The sequence below is a fragment of the Syngnathus floridae genome, chromosome 22 (genome assembly GCF_059516105.1).
Source record: "Syngnathus floridae isolate MCC-2025c chromosome 22, RoL_Sflo_1.0, whole genome shotgun sequence".
In the NCBI taxonomy this organism is placed as follows: domain Eukaryota; kingdom Metazoa; phylum Chordata; class Actinopteri; order Syngnathiformes; family Syngnathidae; genus Syngnathus; species Syngnathus floridae.
In genome coordinates, this window is record NC_142434.1 from 3,828,623 (window position 1) to 3,845,121 (window position 16,499).

At 46.2% G+C, this 16,499-nt stretch overlaps 2 protein-coding genes across 2 annotated transcripts in view; both read right to left on the bottom strand.

The window, feature by feature from the left end:
- Positions 1 to 16,499, bottom strand: part of LOC148379275 (NACHT, LRR and PYD domains-containing protein 12-like) — a 30,138-nt gene that overhangs the window by 11,657 nt on the left and 1,982 nt on the right. The gene's annotated exons all lie outside the window — the stretch shown is intronic.
- On the bottom strand, positions 1,975 to 15,500 carry LOC148379276 (NACHT, LRR and PYD domains-containing protein 3-like). The gene is made up of 7 exons (XM_088366343.1): positions 13,972 to 15,500; positions 6,434 to 6,704; positions 4,452 to 6,261; positions 4,208 to 4,378; positions 3,939 to 4,109; positions 3,670 to 3,840; positions 1,975 to 3,575 (listed from the first exon to the last, which is right to left on the bottom strand). Exons 1-7 carry the CDS (start codon positions 14,056 to 14,058, stop codon positions 3,398 to 3,400), a joined length of 2,859 nt encoding a protein of 952 aa, XP_088222469.1. The 5' UTR covers positions 14,059 to 15,500; the 3' UTR covers positions 1,975 to 3,397.

Genomic DNA, 16,499 nt, shown 5'->3' on the forward strand with positions numbered 1-16,499 from the left:
TTGTATGGACAGCAGGCCCTGGGCAGTGATACACAGCACGTTCTATCTATGCTGAAGATTCGGGGAATGGACTCTGCCTCAGCACGCACTTACACATGAAGAAGGGGGGCGACATATCGGGGGCTTGTTTTGATAGCATGTTTTGATACCTCATTACTATATACCTCATTGTTTATTCCAATATTTTTACCTCATTTTGTTACCTGCTGGCATGCTGATCATGTGACGGTACAATTTCACTGTTTGGTGTTAGGTGGACATGTCATTCCATTTCCATACTGTTTGGTGAGCTCATACTGTTTTGTGGTTGGTAATGTGCCAGGGCTCCTTACACCTGGGTGACACCAGGTGAGGGGAACCACTGGCGTTAGTAGAAGGGGCCTTCCTCTTTTTCTTTGTCACTAAACGGGCGAGGTTTTTCTAGAGGTAGGGCCGGCAGCTTTTTGGGGCTTCTAACGGGCCACACCAAATTTATTACTTTGCAATTTGTCACCGTTGTAAGGGTATTACCTAAGGGGGGTGGTATCGTCGTTTGAATAATGTGGACTTCAATTTTCTTTGCTTGTGGTTCCTGAGATGCCTCAGATTGTTGTCAAGGAGCAATTGGCTAACTAAATAGTTTGAGCTTTCCTAGTTAAAATAACCTTACGTAGCATGCCTTGAGCGTGATTTAGGCTGAAGATTTTGGGCCAAATTGTAGACGTGAGCATATATAAAATTTGGTTGGGGGAAGATGTTTGGACCTTTACCGATGTCATCTTTTGTTAGACCGTTTCCGGGACTATTACTTTGTCCCGGAAGGGGGGAATGAAGTGTAATTTGGAATTCCCTCTCTATTCCTGTAGGTGGCCTTAGAATGTCCACCTGGCGTCAGTGACACGGTTCTATTCTATATTTGCTGGTCAGGGCGAATTCAGTTTCAGCAATGTGTGCAATCCTATAATAAGGTAAAGTGGCTGTTGTCGTCCATCACCAACAGCGCTGGTCAAGATCTCCTTTTCAGGACTGAAGTAAACTAGTAGATTGAAAACCGCAGCTGGTGCACAAAGCCATGACATCAGCTCCTTGCCAGGTATAAAAGATACGGGCCTGACAGGGGAGGGGGGCTTTTTTACATCCATGCCTTGTGCCACTCAACTTTTTGGAAAGACTTCACTCTGACATTGGTTGAATAAAATCTTTTCCCAATCAGCCGTGGTCCCTGAAGTGCTCATTCGTCGGGAAACAGCCACCGATCACCGAGTGTTTTTTGAAGACCAGCGAAGCAGCAAAAACCATATACCACAAGGGGAAGCGGGCCTTAACCTTTCGAATAGTTAAATAAATTTCCGTTCTACACAAGACCAATAATCCGATTTAAACACCTCCGTTAATTTATTCAGACGAAACAAACTTTCGAACGGATCGAAATTCACCCGTGGCTCAAACAACTACGGAAGTTATTCAAGTCTCTAACTTGTTCGGAGTTATTTTTTACGCGGCCCGTCAAAAAGGGGAAGCGGGCCTGAGCCTTTCGAATAGTTAAATAACTTTCCGTTCTACACAAAACCAATAATCCGATTTAAACACCTCCGTTAATTTATTTTATTTAAATCGGCCCCAAACCATCGGTTGCATATTCAGTACAAATCCGCGCACAACGAAGTAAGTAATATACAAAAGACATTTATTGAAGAAACATGGAATAGAATTACAAATCTCAACTACTCCGGAAACCGAACAATTTCACTCACTGATACTCGTGTTAATAAAATCATTCAATCCCAGAACAATTCGATTGCAAAACACAGTTCATGAAAGAGGGAAGAGGTAAATACCAGCTGCGTGCTGTTTTTGGTGGAAGCAAAGTCGAGTGATCAATTCGATCTTACTTCTAAAATCCAAATTAGAGAAACAGGCTGGCCTCGAGGGAGCCGGCGGCCCGATGACTATTCCCCCCTCTCGCTAAAATACATAAAAACGGTAAACCCTCACCTATTTCTCCTTTAAAGTTGTCCAGTCCAATTTTTGGGAGTAAATCCAAGTTAATTTCAGTCCAGTGATCCTGCGTCTCACACAAAGATCTTCGGGACTTTGGAAAAAAATCTTGAAACTCCTTCGGGCTTCTTCACGTATGAGCGCTCTTTTGGGGGAAAAAGCCCTGAAGCTGTCCCTGCAGGACTTTTTAAAGACTCCTCAGTCCCCCCCCCCCCTCCCCTTCTTTGTCCTATACCTTCTCTATAGGGTAAGACTGCCCAGCTTTCCCACGCCTATAGAGTGAACTGGTCAGTTTTCCCACGCCTACTATTGAGTAGGAGTGCCCAGTTTTCTTCCCACGCTTGGACATCTGTGGCCTTCAGCAGCTGTTTCCGCCCTGACCACGCAGTACTTTTCCACCAAATGCACAGCTAGCCCCTGGTAAAACCTTTCACTTCCCCTTTTCTTCTCTTCCTGTTCCATGAAAATAACTTTTTAAAGTTACGCTTCAATTAACTCTGAAATAAAAATCCAAACCCTTGACCTACTTTTCTAAACAATTTATGTCACGCCACTATTCTCATAGTGACGGGTCTCTTGATCGAATTGACAAATAATATTGCTTAAAGCAGTTACAGAATACATTTTTAGCCAAGCAAAGAAATCAAAAAATAAAAATCACTTTTGTGCTTCTCCAAACAATTTATGTCACGCCACTATTCTCATAGTGATGGGTCTCTTGATCGAATTGACAAATAATATTGCTTAAAGCGGTTACAGAATACATTTTTAGCCAAGCAAAGAAATCAAAAAATAAAAATCACATTTGTGCTTCTCCAAACAATTTATGTCACGTTACTATTCTCATAGTGACGGGTCTCTTGATCGAATTGACAAATAATATTGCTTAAAGCGGTTACAGAATACATTTTTAGCCAAGCAAAGAAATTAAAAAATAAAAATCACATTTGTGCTTCCATGCGTGACTCACACTCTGACACCGTGTTCCTCTTTTATATCTATTTTAACTGGTTTAGCTTATTCTGGCCCCTCTTTTGGTCTCACGTTTTGGTCTGGCGCCATCTTTTGGACAAATTTGGAATTTCAACTCTGCCAATTTATTCCTGTGAACAATCCATATTCTACCATTTGCACCATCTCTACCCCCCATGTTACATGACAAAGTGCACCAAAAATCAGATCATCAAGTTATTCTCCAAACATTTCTCATTTCCACATAGTCCATCACATCTCCAAAAATGTCTACTTCTGTCGTCGTTATTGATTTGGCGTGTACTAGCTCGAAGGAGATGCTTCAAATGTTTCTTTCTGGTGTGACTTTAGTAATTGTATGCTTAGGTGCTTTAGAACCCATTTTCTTCAACGCACAAGTGTGGCCGGTCCATTCAGACGAGTGAGCGCCCTGGAAGATGCTTGGAACCTACCAATCGATCGTCAGACTGCAGCGAGGATCCTTTTGGACCTCTGCCAAGACCCTCCTTCCTTCCTCTTTGATGTCATTGCCCCACAGGTCCAGCTTTTCGAGGTGGGAGGGGTTGGACCGGAGAGCCTTGGCCAGCACCTCGCATCTTTTCTTGCTCAGCTTGCAGTCACGGAGCCTGAGAAGACAAGAGGGCGGCTGACACAAGCCCAAGGTTCTTGGGCCGGCTGGCCTTCTGCCGCTCGCTCGACGGGGGTGGAGGAGAGCCTTACCTGAGGACTTGCAAGATGCACTGCGGCTTTGCCAGTCCGGCGGCGAGCGCCTCCAGCCCGTCGTCACCCAAGTTGCTCCGGCTGAGATCCAGCTGCCTCAGGGTGCGGGACAAGCTTAGAACGGAGGCCAGCACCTCGCAGCTTTTCTCGCTCAGCTTGCAGCGACGGAGCCTGAGAAGACAAGAGGGCGGCCGGCTGACACAAGCCCAAGGTTCTTGGGCCGGCTGGCCTTCTGCCGCTCGCTCGACGGGGGTGGAGGAGAGCCTTACCTGAGGACTTGCAAGATGCACTGCGGCTTTGCCAGTCCGGCGGCGAGCGCCTCCAGCCCGTCGTGACCCAAGTTGTTCCGGCTGAGATCCAGCTGCCTCAGGGTGCGGGACAAGCTTAGAACGGAGGCCAGCACCTCGCAGCTTTTCTTGCTCAGATTGCAGCGACGGAGCCTGAGAAGACAAGAGGGCGGCCGGCTGACACAAGCCCAAGGTTCTTGGGCCGGCTGGCCTTCTGCCGCTCGCTCGACGGGGGTGGAGGAGAGCCTTACTTGAGGACTTGCAAGGTGCACTGCGGCTTTGCCAGTCCGGCGGCGAGCGCCTCCAGCACGTCGTCACCCAAGTAGTTGCAGCTGAGATCCAGCTCCCTCAGGGTGCGGGACGAGCTTAGAACGGAGGCCAGCGCCTCGCCGCTTTTCTCGCTCAGGTTGCAGCTCTCGAGCCTGAGAAGACAAGAGGGTTTGGGCTGCTGACATGTGCGCGGCCGGTTCAGCGTGCTGGCTCGACGGCACCTACACTGCTTTTCGAGAAGCCTTGACCACCGGCAGCAGCATCAGGAGCCCCTTGTCGGACGGAGCGTATCTCCGGAGTTCGAAGCAGCTCATGGCTTCGTCGGAAGCCCGCAAGAAGAAGACCAGGGCCGACCACATGGCTGGCGGTACGTTCTCTTTGCGGAACCGCATTTTTCGTAGGTACGTTTCGATCGGGTCCAGCAGGGACTCGTCCTTCAGCTCTTCCAGGCAGTAGAACAAGTTGATGTTCTCCTCAGGAGAATTCTTATCTATCTGTTGCTTGATCAAGCGGACTGTTTCTGCGTTGCTGTGGCTGAAGTTCTTGGGAGCCTTCAGCAGCTCGCCCATGAGCTCCTGGTTGCACTGCAAGGAAAGGCCCACCAAGAAGCGGAGGAACAAGTCCAGGTTTCCGTCACTTTCAGAGGCTTTGCGGATGGCCGCCTCGTGGACCCGAATGAGCGATGTCTGCTCGCAACGCATGGGGAGCTCTCCCAGCACGTTCTTGTTGTCCTGGAACAGGCTCATCATCACGTAGAGAGCGGCCAGATATTCCTGGATGCTCAAGTGGATGAACTGAAACATCTTGCCGCATTGGTATTTGTTGAGCGGGGGTACCTCTTCGAAGACCTCGGTGAAGACTCCCGAGTGTTTTGCGACCTGCGGGTCATCCAAGCCGCTTTCCCGCAAGTCGCTCTCGTAGAAGATCTGTTGCTTTTTCATGAGATGCCGAAAAGCCAGCTCGGCCAGCGCTTTGACGTACTCCGTGCTCTTCTTTTTGCTTCGCTCCTCGGACTTGTCCAGGTGATAGAGTAGGAACTCTGTGTACATCTCGGTCAGGGTTTCCGGTAGCTTCTCTCCGCGCTTCCGATAATCTCCGAGAATGGTGGCGGTGAGCCAGCAGAAGATGGGCATGTGGCACATGATGAAAATGCTGCGGGACTTTTCGATGTGCTTGATGACGTCCTCGTTGGAGAACCTCTTCCTGAAGTAGTCCAGCCGCTGGGAGCGGCTGAAGCCTTTCACCTCGGTTCTGCCGTCCACCAGGCGCGGCGGGATGTCGCGGGCCGCCTGGGGCCGCGTGGTGATCCAAAGCCGGGCGCAGGGAAGCAGGTTCCCCTTGATGAGATGCGCCAGGAGGACCTCCACGGGGTACGCTCGGGTCACATCCAGGCGCTCCTTGCGCTCGTCGCTCAGGTCCAGTTTGAGGCGGCACTCGTCCAAGCCGTCCAGTACAAACAAAATCTTGACGCTGCTGCTTTGATAGGTGCGCTTGCCCAAATCTTGCAGCCTGGCCAAGATGTCCTTCAGCATCTCGACGGCCGCCTTGCTGTCGCAGATGAAGTGCTGGATGAGCTCTGCCAGCGAAAATCTTTTCTCCTCCTGCAAGTTCAACTCGCGGAAGGCGAAGGGAAAGATGAAGTCCACGTCTGTGTTGGTTCCCCCGTTGGCCCAGTCCAGGACAAACTTGCGCACCAGGAAGGTCTTCCCGATGCCCGCGAAGCCCACGGTGACCATGGTGCGAAGGGGCGTCTCGCTTTTGAAGATGTCGCACGGCTCGATGGACTCCTCCTCCTCGTCTTCGCCGCCGTACGTCTCCATCTGAAGGACCTCGTGCTGCTTGTCGGGAAGACCGGCGACGCCGCGGCTAATTTGGAGCTTGGTGTAAACGCTCTCCAGAGTCTCCTGCCGGCTGGGCTCTGTGCTGCCCTCGGGAGCCTTGCAGTACATGGCCCGCAGGTTCTCTTGCAGCTCCCGCTTGAATTTGCCTATCTGGACCGGTAAGGAGGTGCTATCTGAGGGCGCACAGGTGACATCTGAGGGAGCGAGCAGAAGGAGATCAAATGCGTCTTTAGGCCTGGCCGCAAGCGTGCTGCGCCCATGCCGCCACTTCCGCTCAAGGAGGCAAGTGAAGGAGGCAAGCGGGGGAGGGCAGCATGGGAGAGCTGCTTTGTGGAAAGCCCCCCCCGCCCCCCGCGCTCACCTTACCTTTGATTTGCAGCATGTCGCTGCGTAGCTTCTGGGCCAGTTCATTGTTGTTGATCTTCTCCAGAATCGTGATGGTCTCCGCCACAGCGTTCTTGCCGTGCCTGTTCACCAGCTCTTCGGCGATGCAAATCCGGTCGGCGTTTTCTCTTGTGCTCTTAGCCAGATGCATATAAAACTTGAACTTCTTGAAGTCCTCCTGCCCCAGTTCTTCCAGCGTTTCCAACAGCAGCTCCTTGATCTTGGCATCCCGAGCCATCTTTCCCCTGTGAAACTGAAAGCAAAAGGCGAAACTTGATTTTCTTGCACAACACCATTCCACACCCAAAGCGCAGAAGGTGGCCCGATTTCCACCCTTGTCAAGTCAAGTTTATTTGTACAGCCCTAAATCACAAACCGTCTCAAAGGGCTTCTAAAGGAAAATGTGTTTTTGGGAGTTTGCAAACATATTTTTTAAGGTTGTGTTAAACTTATAATCATATTAATATCTAGTATTGAAGTGCTCGTGTGGATTGGTGGGGGCCGAGGAATGTGCAGGCAAACTGCATGAACTTGTTTTCTTGGAAGTGTTGTGTATAGGCCCAGACAGGGAGTACCGGACGAGATAATCTCAAGGTCGGTGAGAAAGGAGAACAACAGCACATCTATGGGACTGGGCATCGAGGGGAAAACCCAACCGCCTGACCTCAGCGACACCTGGACGGGGAGGAGATGGCCATCCACCAATCATCTCACAATATTTTGCATGCTTTAATATTCATATTGTGTTTCTTTAAAACTGGGCAACCCGGAAGAATGTGTCGTCTTTTGGTGGTCACAAAAACGCACAAGCTTTAGTGTGAGGGACCCGGGACCCAGGCCTGTATTAGTGCGCTTTGTCAGGAATAAATAATTGGTAAATTTGGTCTAATTGATCTACTGGTCTTCTCTTTGACAGAACGAACTCGCAAAATTGTTAGGTGCGCCAGTGTGTGGATTAGGACATAGCAATTTATGAGTTAAGTGTTGATCACAATTTGGAGTCAGATCAATAACTAGAATCCGTAACCTAACAATTTCTTGGTGACCGCGGACGTGATGTCAAGAGAAGGGTAATTGACAACTCGTGGTCTTTAGCCAAGACACCGGACAGTGTCAGGGACACTGTCTCCCGGTCGGCGAACCGTTTGGAATAAGCGCACAACGTTGAGCTGGTACGACGTCTCCTCATCACCGATAAGGTAAGCAGAATACCTGTTACTATAAGTCAAAATGCTGCAAATTGAAAGAGGAAATTTAAGAGGAGACTGTCGTTCAGATCAAATAAGGTGTGCATGATGTTAAGATACATACGGTGAATAAGTTTGGAACTTACGTGTGTAACGTGTACGGTAAAGTCAGGGACTTACGCGTACTAAGGATAGGTCAGGGACCTAGTGCTTCGTCGTGGCGGACAAGGGTGCGGTGACGATCGTATTCAAATAGCTGGGGTTAATAAAGAGATCCCCGAGGGGAAGTGAGGCCTCCTCAAAAAATATCCGGTGGTAACAGTTCCTCCTGTGAGAGATCAGACCGCTAAAATATCCAAAATGAACCAAATTGGGGGGAGAGTGTGTGTGCGCGCAGAGGATCCTCATGAGTGGGTGTGTATATCAGTGTGTGTGAGTGAGATGTGTGTTCTATGGAAGAAATCAGTAATGGAGAATGTTTAGGAGGCTTTTGAGCGATAATAGGGAAATTGAGAAGTGTACAATGGTGTGTTTAAGTTGGTTAGAGAAACTAAGATGAGCAAGGTGTGGCAGTAGAGAAAATAGGGCGTGTGTGCAATAGAGAAAATAAGACGTGTGTGGCAGAAAGTTACTAGAACGGTGGCTTGATAGGATGAGAATAAGAGACAACAAATGTTGTGTAGAAGACATTGAAAGATGTCGAATGTGAACATGATGAAGGGCGCAACAGCAAAGTTGGCCTGCCCTTTGAGAAGTTGAGACTGATGAGCGTGCCTGCACTCGCGCGTAGTCGCGGGTCTGGGCTGTGCGCGTGGGCCTGTGCTATGCTCGTGCGGGCGGTGGGCCGGCATCATGATTGTTGCAGGAAATGGCCAGCCTGTAACCAGTCAACATTGATGCCGCGACCCCCTCCTCGCACGGGGGGTGCTATGGCCCGGGCGGGGCAGGGACAGTGTGAGTTTCTCAGTGAATGTTTGAAGCAGTGAGATTGAAGGAATGTATATGCTGATGTGGAAGCGCAAATTGTGAATGGTATTGACCGATAGAAAGTGGCAAAGAAGCTACATGAGAGATGGATTGTGCGTGTGTGCGTGCGTGCGTGCGTGTGGATGCGTGTGTGTGTGTGTACGTGCGATTGTGTGCGCGCTCGGTGTGTGCGTTTATGTGCACACCCTGTGTGGGTGCAGGCGTGTGAGGAGGAAGACTGCATGGATCAGAGAATGTTCAAGAAAGGGGGGGGCTAACTCGTAAATAATGAGGAGCTATTGGGAGTAACCTGTTTGTCCTTTCTTTAAGGTTAGGTTAAGTTAGCAACATGAGCGATTTAGAGGTTCAAAAGAAAGACAATTAAAAGAAAATAACATTTTTGATCTGGACAATTGCAGGCTAACAGGAGCATAGATTGTTTTTGTTTGTTTTTAAAGATATATTTAACAGTTTATCTCGGTGCAGTAAGGATATAGCAATTTTGAAAGACTTAAAATTAAAAGCAAAATTACATTTTAATTCTGACACATGCCAGCTAACATGAGGATGGCAAATAAATGAATAAATACTCGCTCAAATGCGGCATGTGTTTTAAATTGGGCGATAAGACATTCACTTTCAAGCACTATCATTTAGCGCTGCTGACAACAATAATTTATGAGATGGTAAACCAAGGAGGAGTGTCATAGTTGGAACACAGGCGCTGTATGACCTATAGATTGAACAATAACACTCACCGCATATACAACCATGTTGGTAGATTGTTAAATTACATTACAGTTTATTATAAAGGATTTCGGAACTTTATTTGATGATAAACACTGGAACGAGGATTTTAGCCGTGTTAATGGGTAGGGTGGATGGATTACTCAAAAAAAAAAAAAAAAACATTTGATAAGGGCGGCTTGATAGTAAGATGATGAGTGTGCGCAACTGATAGGATACAAAATGTTAATAGGAAGATTTGGGGTGTAAGGAACAAATACTACACATGAAGACTGATAACACGAAGATAGTTTTGTGAAATTTGTGTCCCAGTGTGTGTTCTGCCCTAGCGCATGGCACAAGTCCTGAACTGAGTCCTTGTACTCTACTGGCTGCCTCAAAATCAACAGAGGACTGTCCCTGGTCGTGAGACACCTTTGACCTTTGGGAGAACAACAGGAACTATTATCATGCTTGAAGGGGGCAAGCACGGCTCTTCACAGGACAAGAACCATACAGTTGGTGGAATACACACAGTCGCAGATCAAAAAAAAATAGACTGAAAGAACAAAGACAAGATGGATGCATTTGAGAATGGCGGACGGTCCAGCCCTGAATCATCATCATGAGAATCTAAGAGGAGAGGCTGCTAAAGACTTGCACGAGTCACATGAAGTCAAACTGGACACATTGCTAAAGACTGCTGAAGCATTACAAAGTTGGTGGAGTATGGGACAAAAGGGATGGAAGTGTGTTTGGGTGCTGGGGCAGACATAACTGAGGAGTTTTGATAAAAGAGGGAATAATAAGGATGCTTATTGACACTGAAACGGGGATAAAAAACAAAATACATAGATATGGTCAGTGAAGATGCACTGACAAATTATACGACAGCGTGATCAGAAACTTTGCAAAGTGGACATTGATCAATAGAAATTAAATAATTTGAATCATACATTTTTATATGTAACTTAGCATTTCGAATACATAATTAATCTAACTGAAATAATGAAATTTTATAATTGGACCAGTGAAAATTTGGATTCGGGCAACAGAAGGCTGAATTGCTAAACTTAATTGACCTTTATCAAAGCAACAGAATTTAATTACACATCAACTGCAACTGATTTATAGGATGCATATTTCAGCTTGAAGGGGTGAGGGGCCATAAGAAAGTTGGAATTCTGGATAGTCAGCAAAATAGTAATAAAGGGCACTACTTAATTAAAAAAAAAAGAATACAGTAGGGCTTTAAATAACGAATACATTGACATGACCCTTGCGACAATTGATTTAAATGGCAATTTATGATAGGCATTTGGGGTTAGGATTAACAATCCATCCATCCATCCATTACTGTTGCGGCTTGTCCTTACGAGGGCCACGGATGATTAACAATAATAACTAGAATTATTAATTTCCGTAGAAATTGCGTGTGAAGGCGAAGAGGCTGAATAAAAATTCGGGGAAAGTCACAAGATTATGTTTAAATTTGGAACGTGTTGAATTGGTCAGAAAATTGATAAAAATATAGAAAGAATTTTGTAAAATTGGGCGTGAATTTTAAAGTTGAAAATTTGAGAGGGGGGAGTGAGACTCGCCAAGAGGGGCAATAAAGTGAAGCAGACTGAGAAACATATTTGAGCTAGACAACAGGAAAAAGGGGGAGAGCCAAATGATGACGTAAAAATCCAGAGGGAATAGTCGGACCCATCTTTATTGAATTTAATTAGGATAAGTAATAGAGACCGAGTTTGTAGGAGCAATCTGAGGTTATGGAGGCTCCCCTGACACGCGGGTCCCACAGTCGGCCCCCCCAGATAGACATATATGACAATTTGCGATGAATCTGATGGGCGAGTTTATGGAAAATTGAATTGGAGATTTTACAATAGGTCATGTTGACAACTATGTCCAAATGTGAAGAGTTACTATTAGGAGTCAATGTTTGCCTGCACACTAACATACTAACTTTGAGTGTGTGTGTGCAGTATGATTGGCCAGAGAGGTCTGAAGTTGGGGTGATGTGTTTGCAATTGAGGATAAAATTCCTCTCACCTGAAGGGGTGGTACAGACTGGAACCATGGCTCAATGATCAATCAGGGGCACCATCGACAACAAAACGGTGTGATGGAGAAGGCCCATTTCAGTGATATGGTCAGACAAGACAGAACTAGTATCGAACAGCAAGACTTTGGACGATTTGACGTGTGACGACTTTGAGCTCACCCGACGGGGTGATGGACTAGGTGGACAGTGACCAATTGTTTGACGCTTGAACGTGTTTGCGACAATAGCACGCTCTGCTTTGTTTTTCTGTGTGACTTGATTTTTTTTTGCAGCACCAGCCACCAGCCAAGGAGCGGATTGCGCGTTGCTTGCGTAACTTGTTTTCATTCTTGCAGGTTGTCGATTGCGTTCGTGGAAAGTTTGTGTTGGATTTACAAGAATATGTTAACCCTTGCCCTTTTGGTCTTTATGATGAACTTGTTGATGACGTGGTTTTCAGGACATGATCCGCGGGCGCCAGGATTCATTTTATGACTGTTTTTGTTTTGATACTTGATGTCTGTTTTTGTTTTTGTGTGTACAAATGTCCGCTGTCAGCAGGGCTATAAGCTCACTGACAGGAGTGCGATGATTTTTGTTTGTGTTGCCGAGTGTGTGGTGGACAGTCAAGTTTCAAGGACTTGGGGTGATGGTCCCGGGGCCCAGATGGGAGCTAGAGGTTCCGCGGGCCTGGCTACAATGAGAGTGGTGATGAGAGGGGACGCTTTGCAGGTTCCTTTTGATACGTAATGACACATTGGGTGAATGTGTCAAAGGGGGAGTGGTAAAATAGAAATGGGTGAGTAGGTTTCAATTTGTAATTGTGATATACAAAGTTTTTTCCAAATTCACTTGTTTTCAAGCTTTAACAGGACATGCCAGAATTCACCCAGCAGTGATGGAAAGAGCAGAGGAAGACCAGTGACATCTGGTTGTGGTGTGGTGATGACAAATTATAGGATCTCTTGCCGAAGAATGCATCAGGTATCTGTGCCCTCGTGTCTTTGATAATGCCTGTGGTGGTTGTCCCCATTGAAATACAGAATCTCAATTGGGACCTGGAGTCCCCACTGGCGGGGCTCCTGAAGCGAGCCAAAAGAGACGTTTTGCCCCCGTGGTTGAGCGACGACGATCCAACATATATTGACACTATAGGAGTGTCCAGGGGTGTGCCAGATAAGTATAAACTCGTTAATCAAGTGTCCTCGGGATTCGAAAGTATCTTCCTATGGATCACCCCCAATAAAAATGTAGACCGTACTAATGACTTTCATTACACTGTCCAACGACTGGGTAATTATACAGCTGAATCATTTGCCGCAGTTCATGAACAATTGGCTGCAACGTCGTTAATGGCGTTCCAAAATAGAATTGCGTTGGACATGCTATTGGCTAAGGAACATGGTGTATGTGGAATGTTTGGTGATGCATGTTGTACTTTCATCCCAAACAACACGGCACGAGGAGGCCGACTGATCCAGGCGTTGGAAGGACTAAGGACACTGAACAAAAAGATGAAAGATCATTCAGGCCTACACACCGATATTTGGTCTGATTGGATGAAAACGTTCGGAAGCTGGAAAGGCCTCATCATGTCTGTGCTTGTTGCTGTGGCTATTTTTACTACAGTTATGATTTTATGCGATTGTTGTTGTATTCCATGTATTAGGTCACTCACTGTCCGGTTGATCGAGAAAACCGTTGGCCCGTTGCCACCGATGGGCCAATATGCCCTGGTGACTCAACATGAGCAGCGGGGGGAAGGAAGGATCGACAGCGCGCTGGTAGCTGTTTGCTAGGGTAACAGGTGATGACCTCATAAATGAGGTCATGAGAGGGAATAAAGGAAAATGTGTTTTTGGGAGTTTGCAAACATATTTTTTAAGGTTGTGTTAAACTTATAATCATATTAATATCTAGTATTGAAGTGCTCGTGTGGATTGGTGGGGGCCGAGGAATGTGCAGGCAAACTGCATGAACTTGTTTTCTTGGAAGTGTTGTGTATAGGCCCAGACAGGGAGTACCGGACGAGATAATCTCAAGGTCGGTGAGAAAGGAGAACAACAGCACATCTATGGGACTGGGCATCGAGGGGAAAACCCAACCGCCTGACCTCAGCGACACCTGGACGGGGAGGAGATGGCCATCCACCAATCATCTCACAATATTTTGCATGCTTTAATATTCATATTGTGTTTCTTTAAAACTGGGCAACCCGGAAGAATGTGTCGTCTTTTGGTGGTCACAAAAACGCACAAGCTTTAGTGTGAGGGACCCGGGACCCAGGCCTGTATTAGTGCGCTTTGTCAGGAATAAATAATTGGTAAATTTGGTCTAATTGATCTACTGGTCTTCTCTTTGACAGAACGAACTCGCAAAATTGTTAGGTGCGCCAGTGTGTGGATTAGGACATAGCAATTTATGAGTTAAGTGTTGATCACAATTTGGAGTCAGATCAATAACTAGAATCCGTAACCTAACAGCTTCACACAGCCAAAATTGACAATTATTCTCAAAGCATCCCCTGATCTTAAGCTCCCAAAAGGGCAAGGAAAAACTCCAAAAACCCCTGCCAGGGGAAAATGAGAAACCTTGAGAAGGGACCACAGATGGAAGGATCCCCCTTTCAGGATCACCAGGTTGTAATGGATGCAGAGAGGGCACAAGTAATACATCATATGAAAATCAAATGAAAAAATGGATGTCGGAGGTGCCCTCGATTGTCCTGGCAGTGTCTTCAAGGAGGTTGAGCTGCAGTTTCTTCATCTTGAATTTGTCCCCGAGAATCCAGCTAGCCGCTATGAGCTTTTGAGCCACCTAACCCCCTCCCCAGCCAGGGAGGGGGTGGGCAGAGAGAACAAGACAAACTCCGGCCAAGTCGGCCACTACAAGTTAGTTAAAGGCCATCTCATAGAAATGTGTCTTTAAACGTGTCTTAAATGTTTCGACTGAGGTAGTAGTTCTAATATCCATTGGTAGGGCATTCCAAAGCTCTGGAGCCCGAATAGAGAATGCTCTAGACCCTGCAGACATTTTCTTGGCCCTCGGTGTAACTAAAAGACTAGCGTTTTGCGAACAAAGGTCACGAGACGGAACGTAAGGAACGACTAGGTCGACGAGATATGAAGGCGCTAAGCCGTGCAGTGATTTATAGGTTAGTAGAAGAACCTTGAAGTCACATCTTAAACGGACCGGGAGCCAATGTAATTTGGCTCATTAACATTGGGGTAATGTGATCAAATGTTCTTGACCGTGAGAGCAGCCTCGCAGCGGCATTTTGCACTAACTGTAGACTTTTGATACTGGACTTAGGAAGACCAGAGAATAATACATTACAGTAGTCCAGGCGCGACGTGACGAACGCATGTATAATAGTTTCCGCATCCCCGGTCGAGAGGATCGGACGAATCTTAGCAATATTCCGAAGGTGAAAAAAAACGCAATTATATTCTTAATGTGTTTTTGAAAGGAGAGCGTTTGGTCAAATATGACCCCGAGATTAGTTACCGTATCACTCTGAGTGATAGTACGGTTATCTGTAGTTATAGCGGTTTCCTTAGATAAGTGTTGATAACGAGTAGGACCAATTATCAACATCTCAGTTTTATCTGGGTTAAGACGAAGGAAGTTGAGAGACATCCATTGCTTGATCTCCGCAAGGCACGCCTCGAGATTACAACAGTCCCGCGGATCTGTCATCGATAACGGCATATATAATTGGGTGTCGTCCGCGTAGCATTGAAAACTAATATTATATTTACGTATTATGTCCCCAAGCGGAATCCTACAAATATGAAATAAAATCGGTCCGAGTACCGATCCCTGTGGGACACCCCACGTAACATTATAGAGCTCAGAGGACGTATTGCCATGGACCACTCGGCGCGTCCTGTCTGATAGATAGGAATTGAACCAGCTGAGTGCTGACCCCGAGATACCAACACAACTTCTAAGACGCCCTAATAAAATATCGAAGTCTACAGTGTCAAAGGCAGTAGTAACAATACGGACGACGTATTTCAATCCATAGCTATGAGGAGACCATTAGTCACTTTAGCAAGTGCTGTCTCTGTGGAATGATTAGCTCTAAAACCAGACTGAAAAGAGTCATATCGATTATTAGCGACCATGTAATCAGTAAGCTGCTGCGCTACTACTTTTTCAAGCAGTTTTGCTATGAATGGGAGGTTTGAAACTGGCCTATAATTACTGAGACAGTCCGGGTGAAGATTGCTCGCTTAAGTAGCGCTTTAATAATAGCGGTTTTAAAGCGTAATGCTTCGGTTAATGGAGTCACCTATGACCAAAGTGCGAGGGCCAGTAGACCGAGATGACTTTGGACGGCTATGCGTCTTACCGGGCTGACGACACTTTATGTCCGCCGCAACTACTGTTATCGCACTATTCTGCTCTAACTGGCGGACACGTCCCTCGAGCAGAGACAACCTCTCTAAGAGAAGGGTGCAGTTGGTGCACGAAGCCGTACTGAACGGTAACCTGAAGGCAGCCATAATACACACTTTATGTCAACAAAGTTAAATATTTGCACAGCACACAGCGAGTTCTGGAGGCAAAACGAAAGCATTTGTCAAATGTCAAAACAGCGCACTCAACGTGGCATCTCAGTTTGCGCTTGTGTTGACGTTTTAGTAACCACAAACCACTCTGTTGCTTTCGTCTTTGCAGCCGAATTTACCGAAAGGAGAATAGGAAAGGAGTTCATAAGAACAGATAAATTCCGTAAGTGTTTTTCGGAAGAATTTTACCTGAAAACTGACTGAGCATTACAGCATCCGGTTATTAGGAGAGAAAAGAAGTTCGTCCTTTATCGTCATACTCGTCAAATCCCGGCATTTATTCTAAAATAATTAATAATAATTAATAATAATAAATAATAATAAATAAAATAATTATAAATATTAACATATTAAAACAAACGACGCTCTTATTGTTTTAGCTTTAATGGCGATCCAAGTTGTCACCATTTATTTACAAATGTTGATACTAATTTCGAAAGCCAGTCGATTTCTAATGACAGGGTGCCCTCTGCTGGTGAAGTTGAGACACGGGTGAAGCGTGTATTATTGCAGACCATTAGAATTCCGTTAAATTAATAAAG

Excerpts from the sequence above, each read along its gene's own strand:
- LOC148379276 (XM_088366343.1), bottom strand. The coding sequence starts at position 14,058 with ATGATGTATTACTTGTGCCCTCTCTGCATCCATTACAACCTGGTGATC. Across the intron at positions 6,705-13,971 it reads ATCTGTGGTCCCTTCTCAAG|TTTCACAGGGGAAAGATGGC; the intron begins GTTTCTCATTTT and ends TTTTGCTTTCAG. Across the intron at positions 3,841-3,938 it reads TGCATCTTGCAAGTCCTCAG|GCTCCGTCGCTGCAAGCTGA; the intron begins GTAAGGCTCTCC and ends TTGTCTTCTCAG.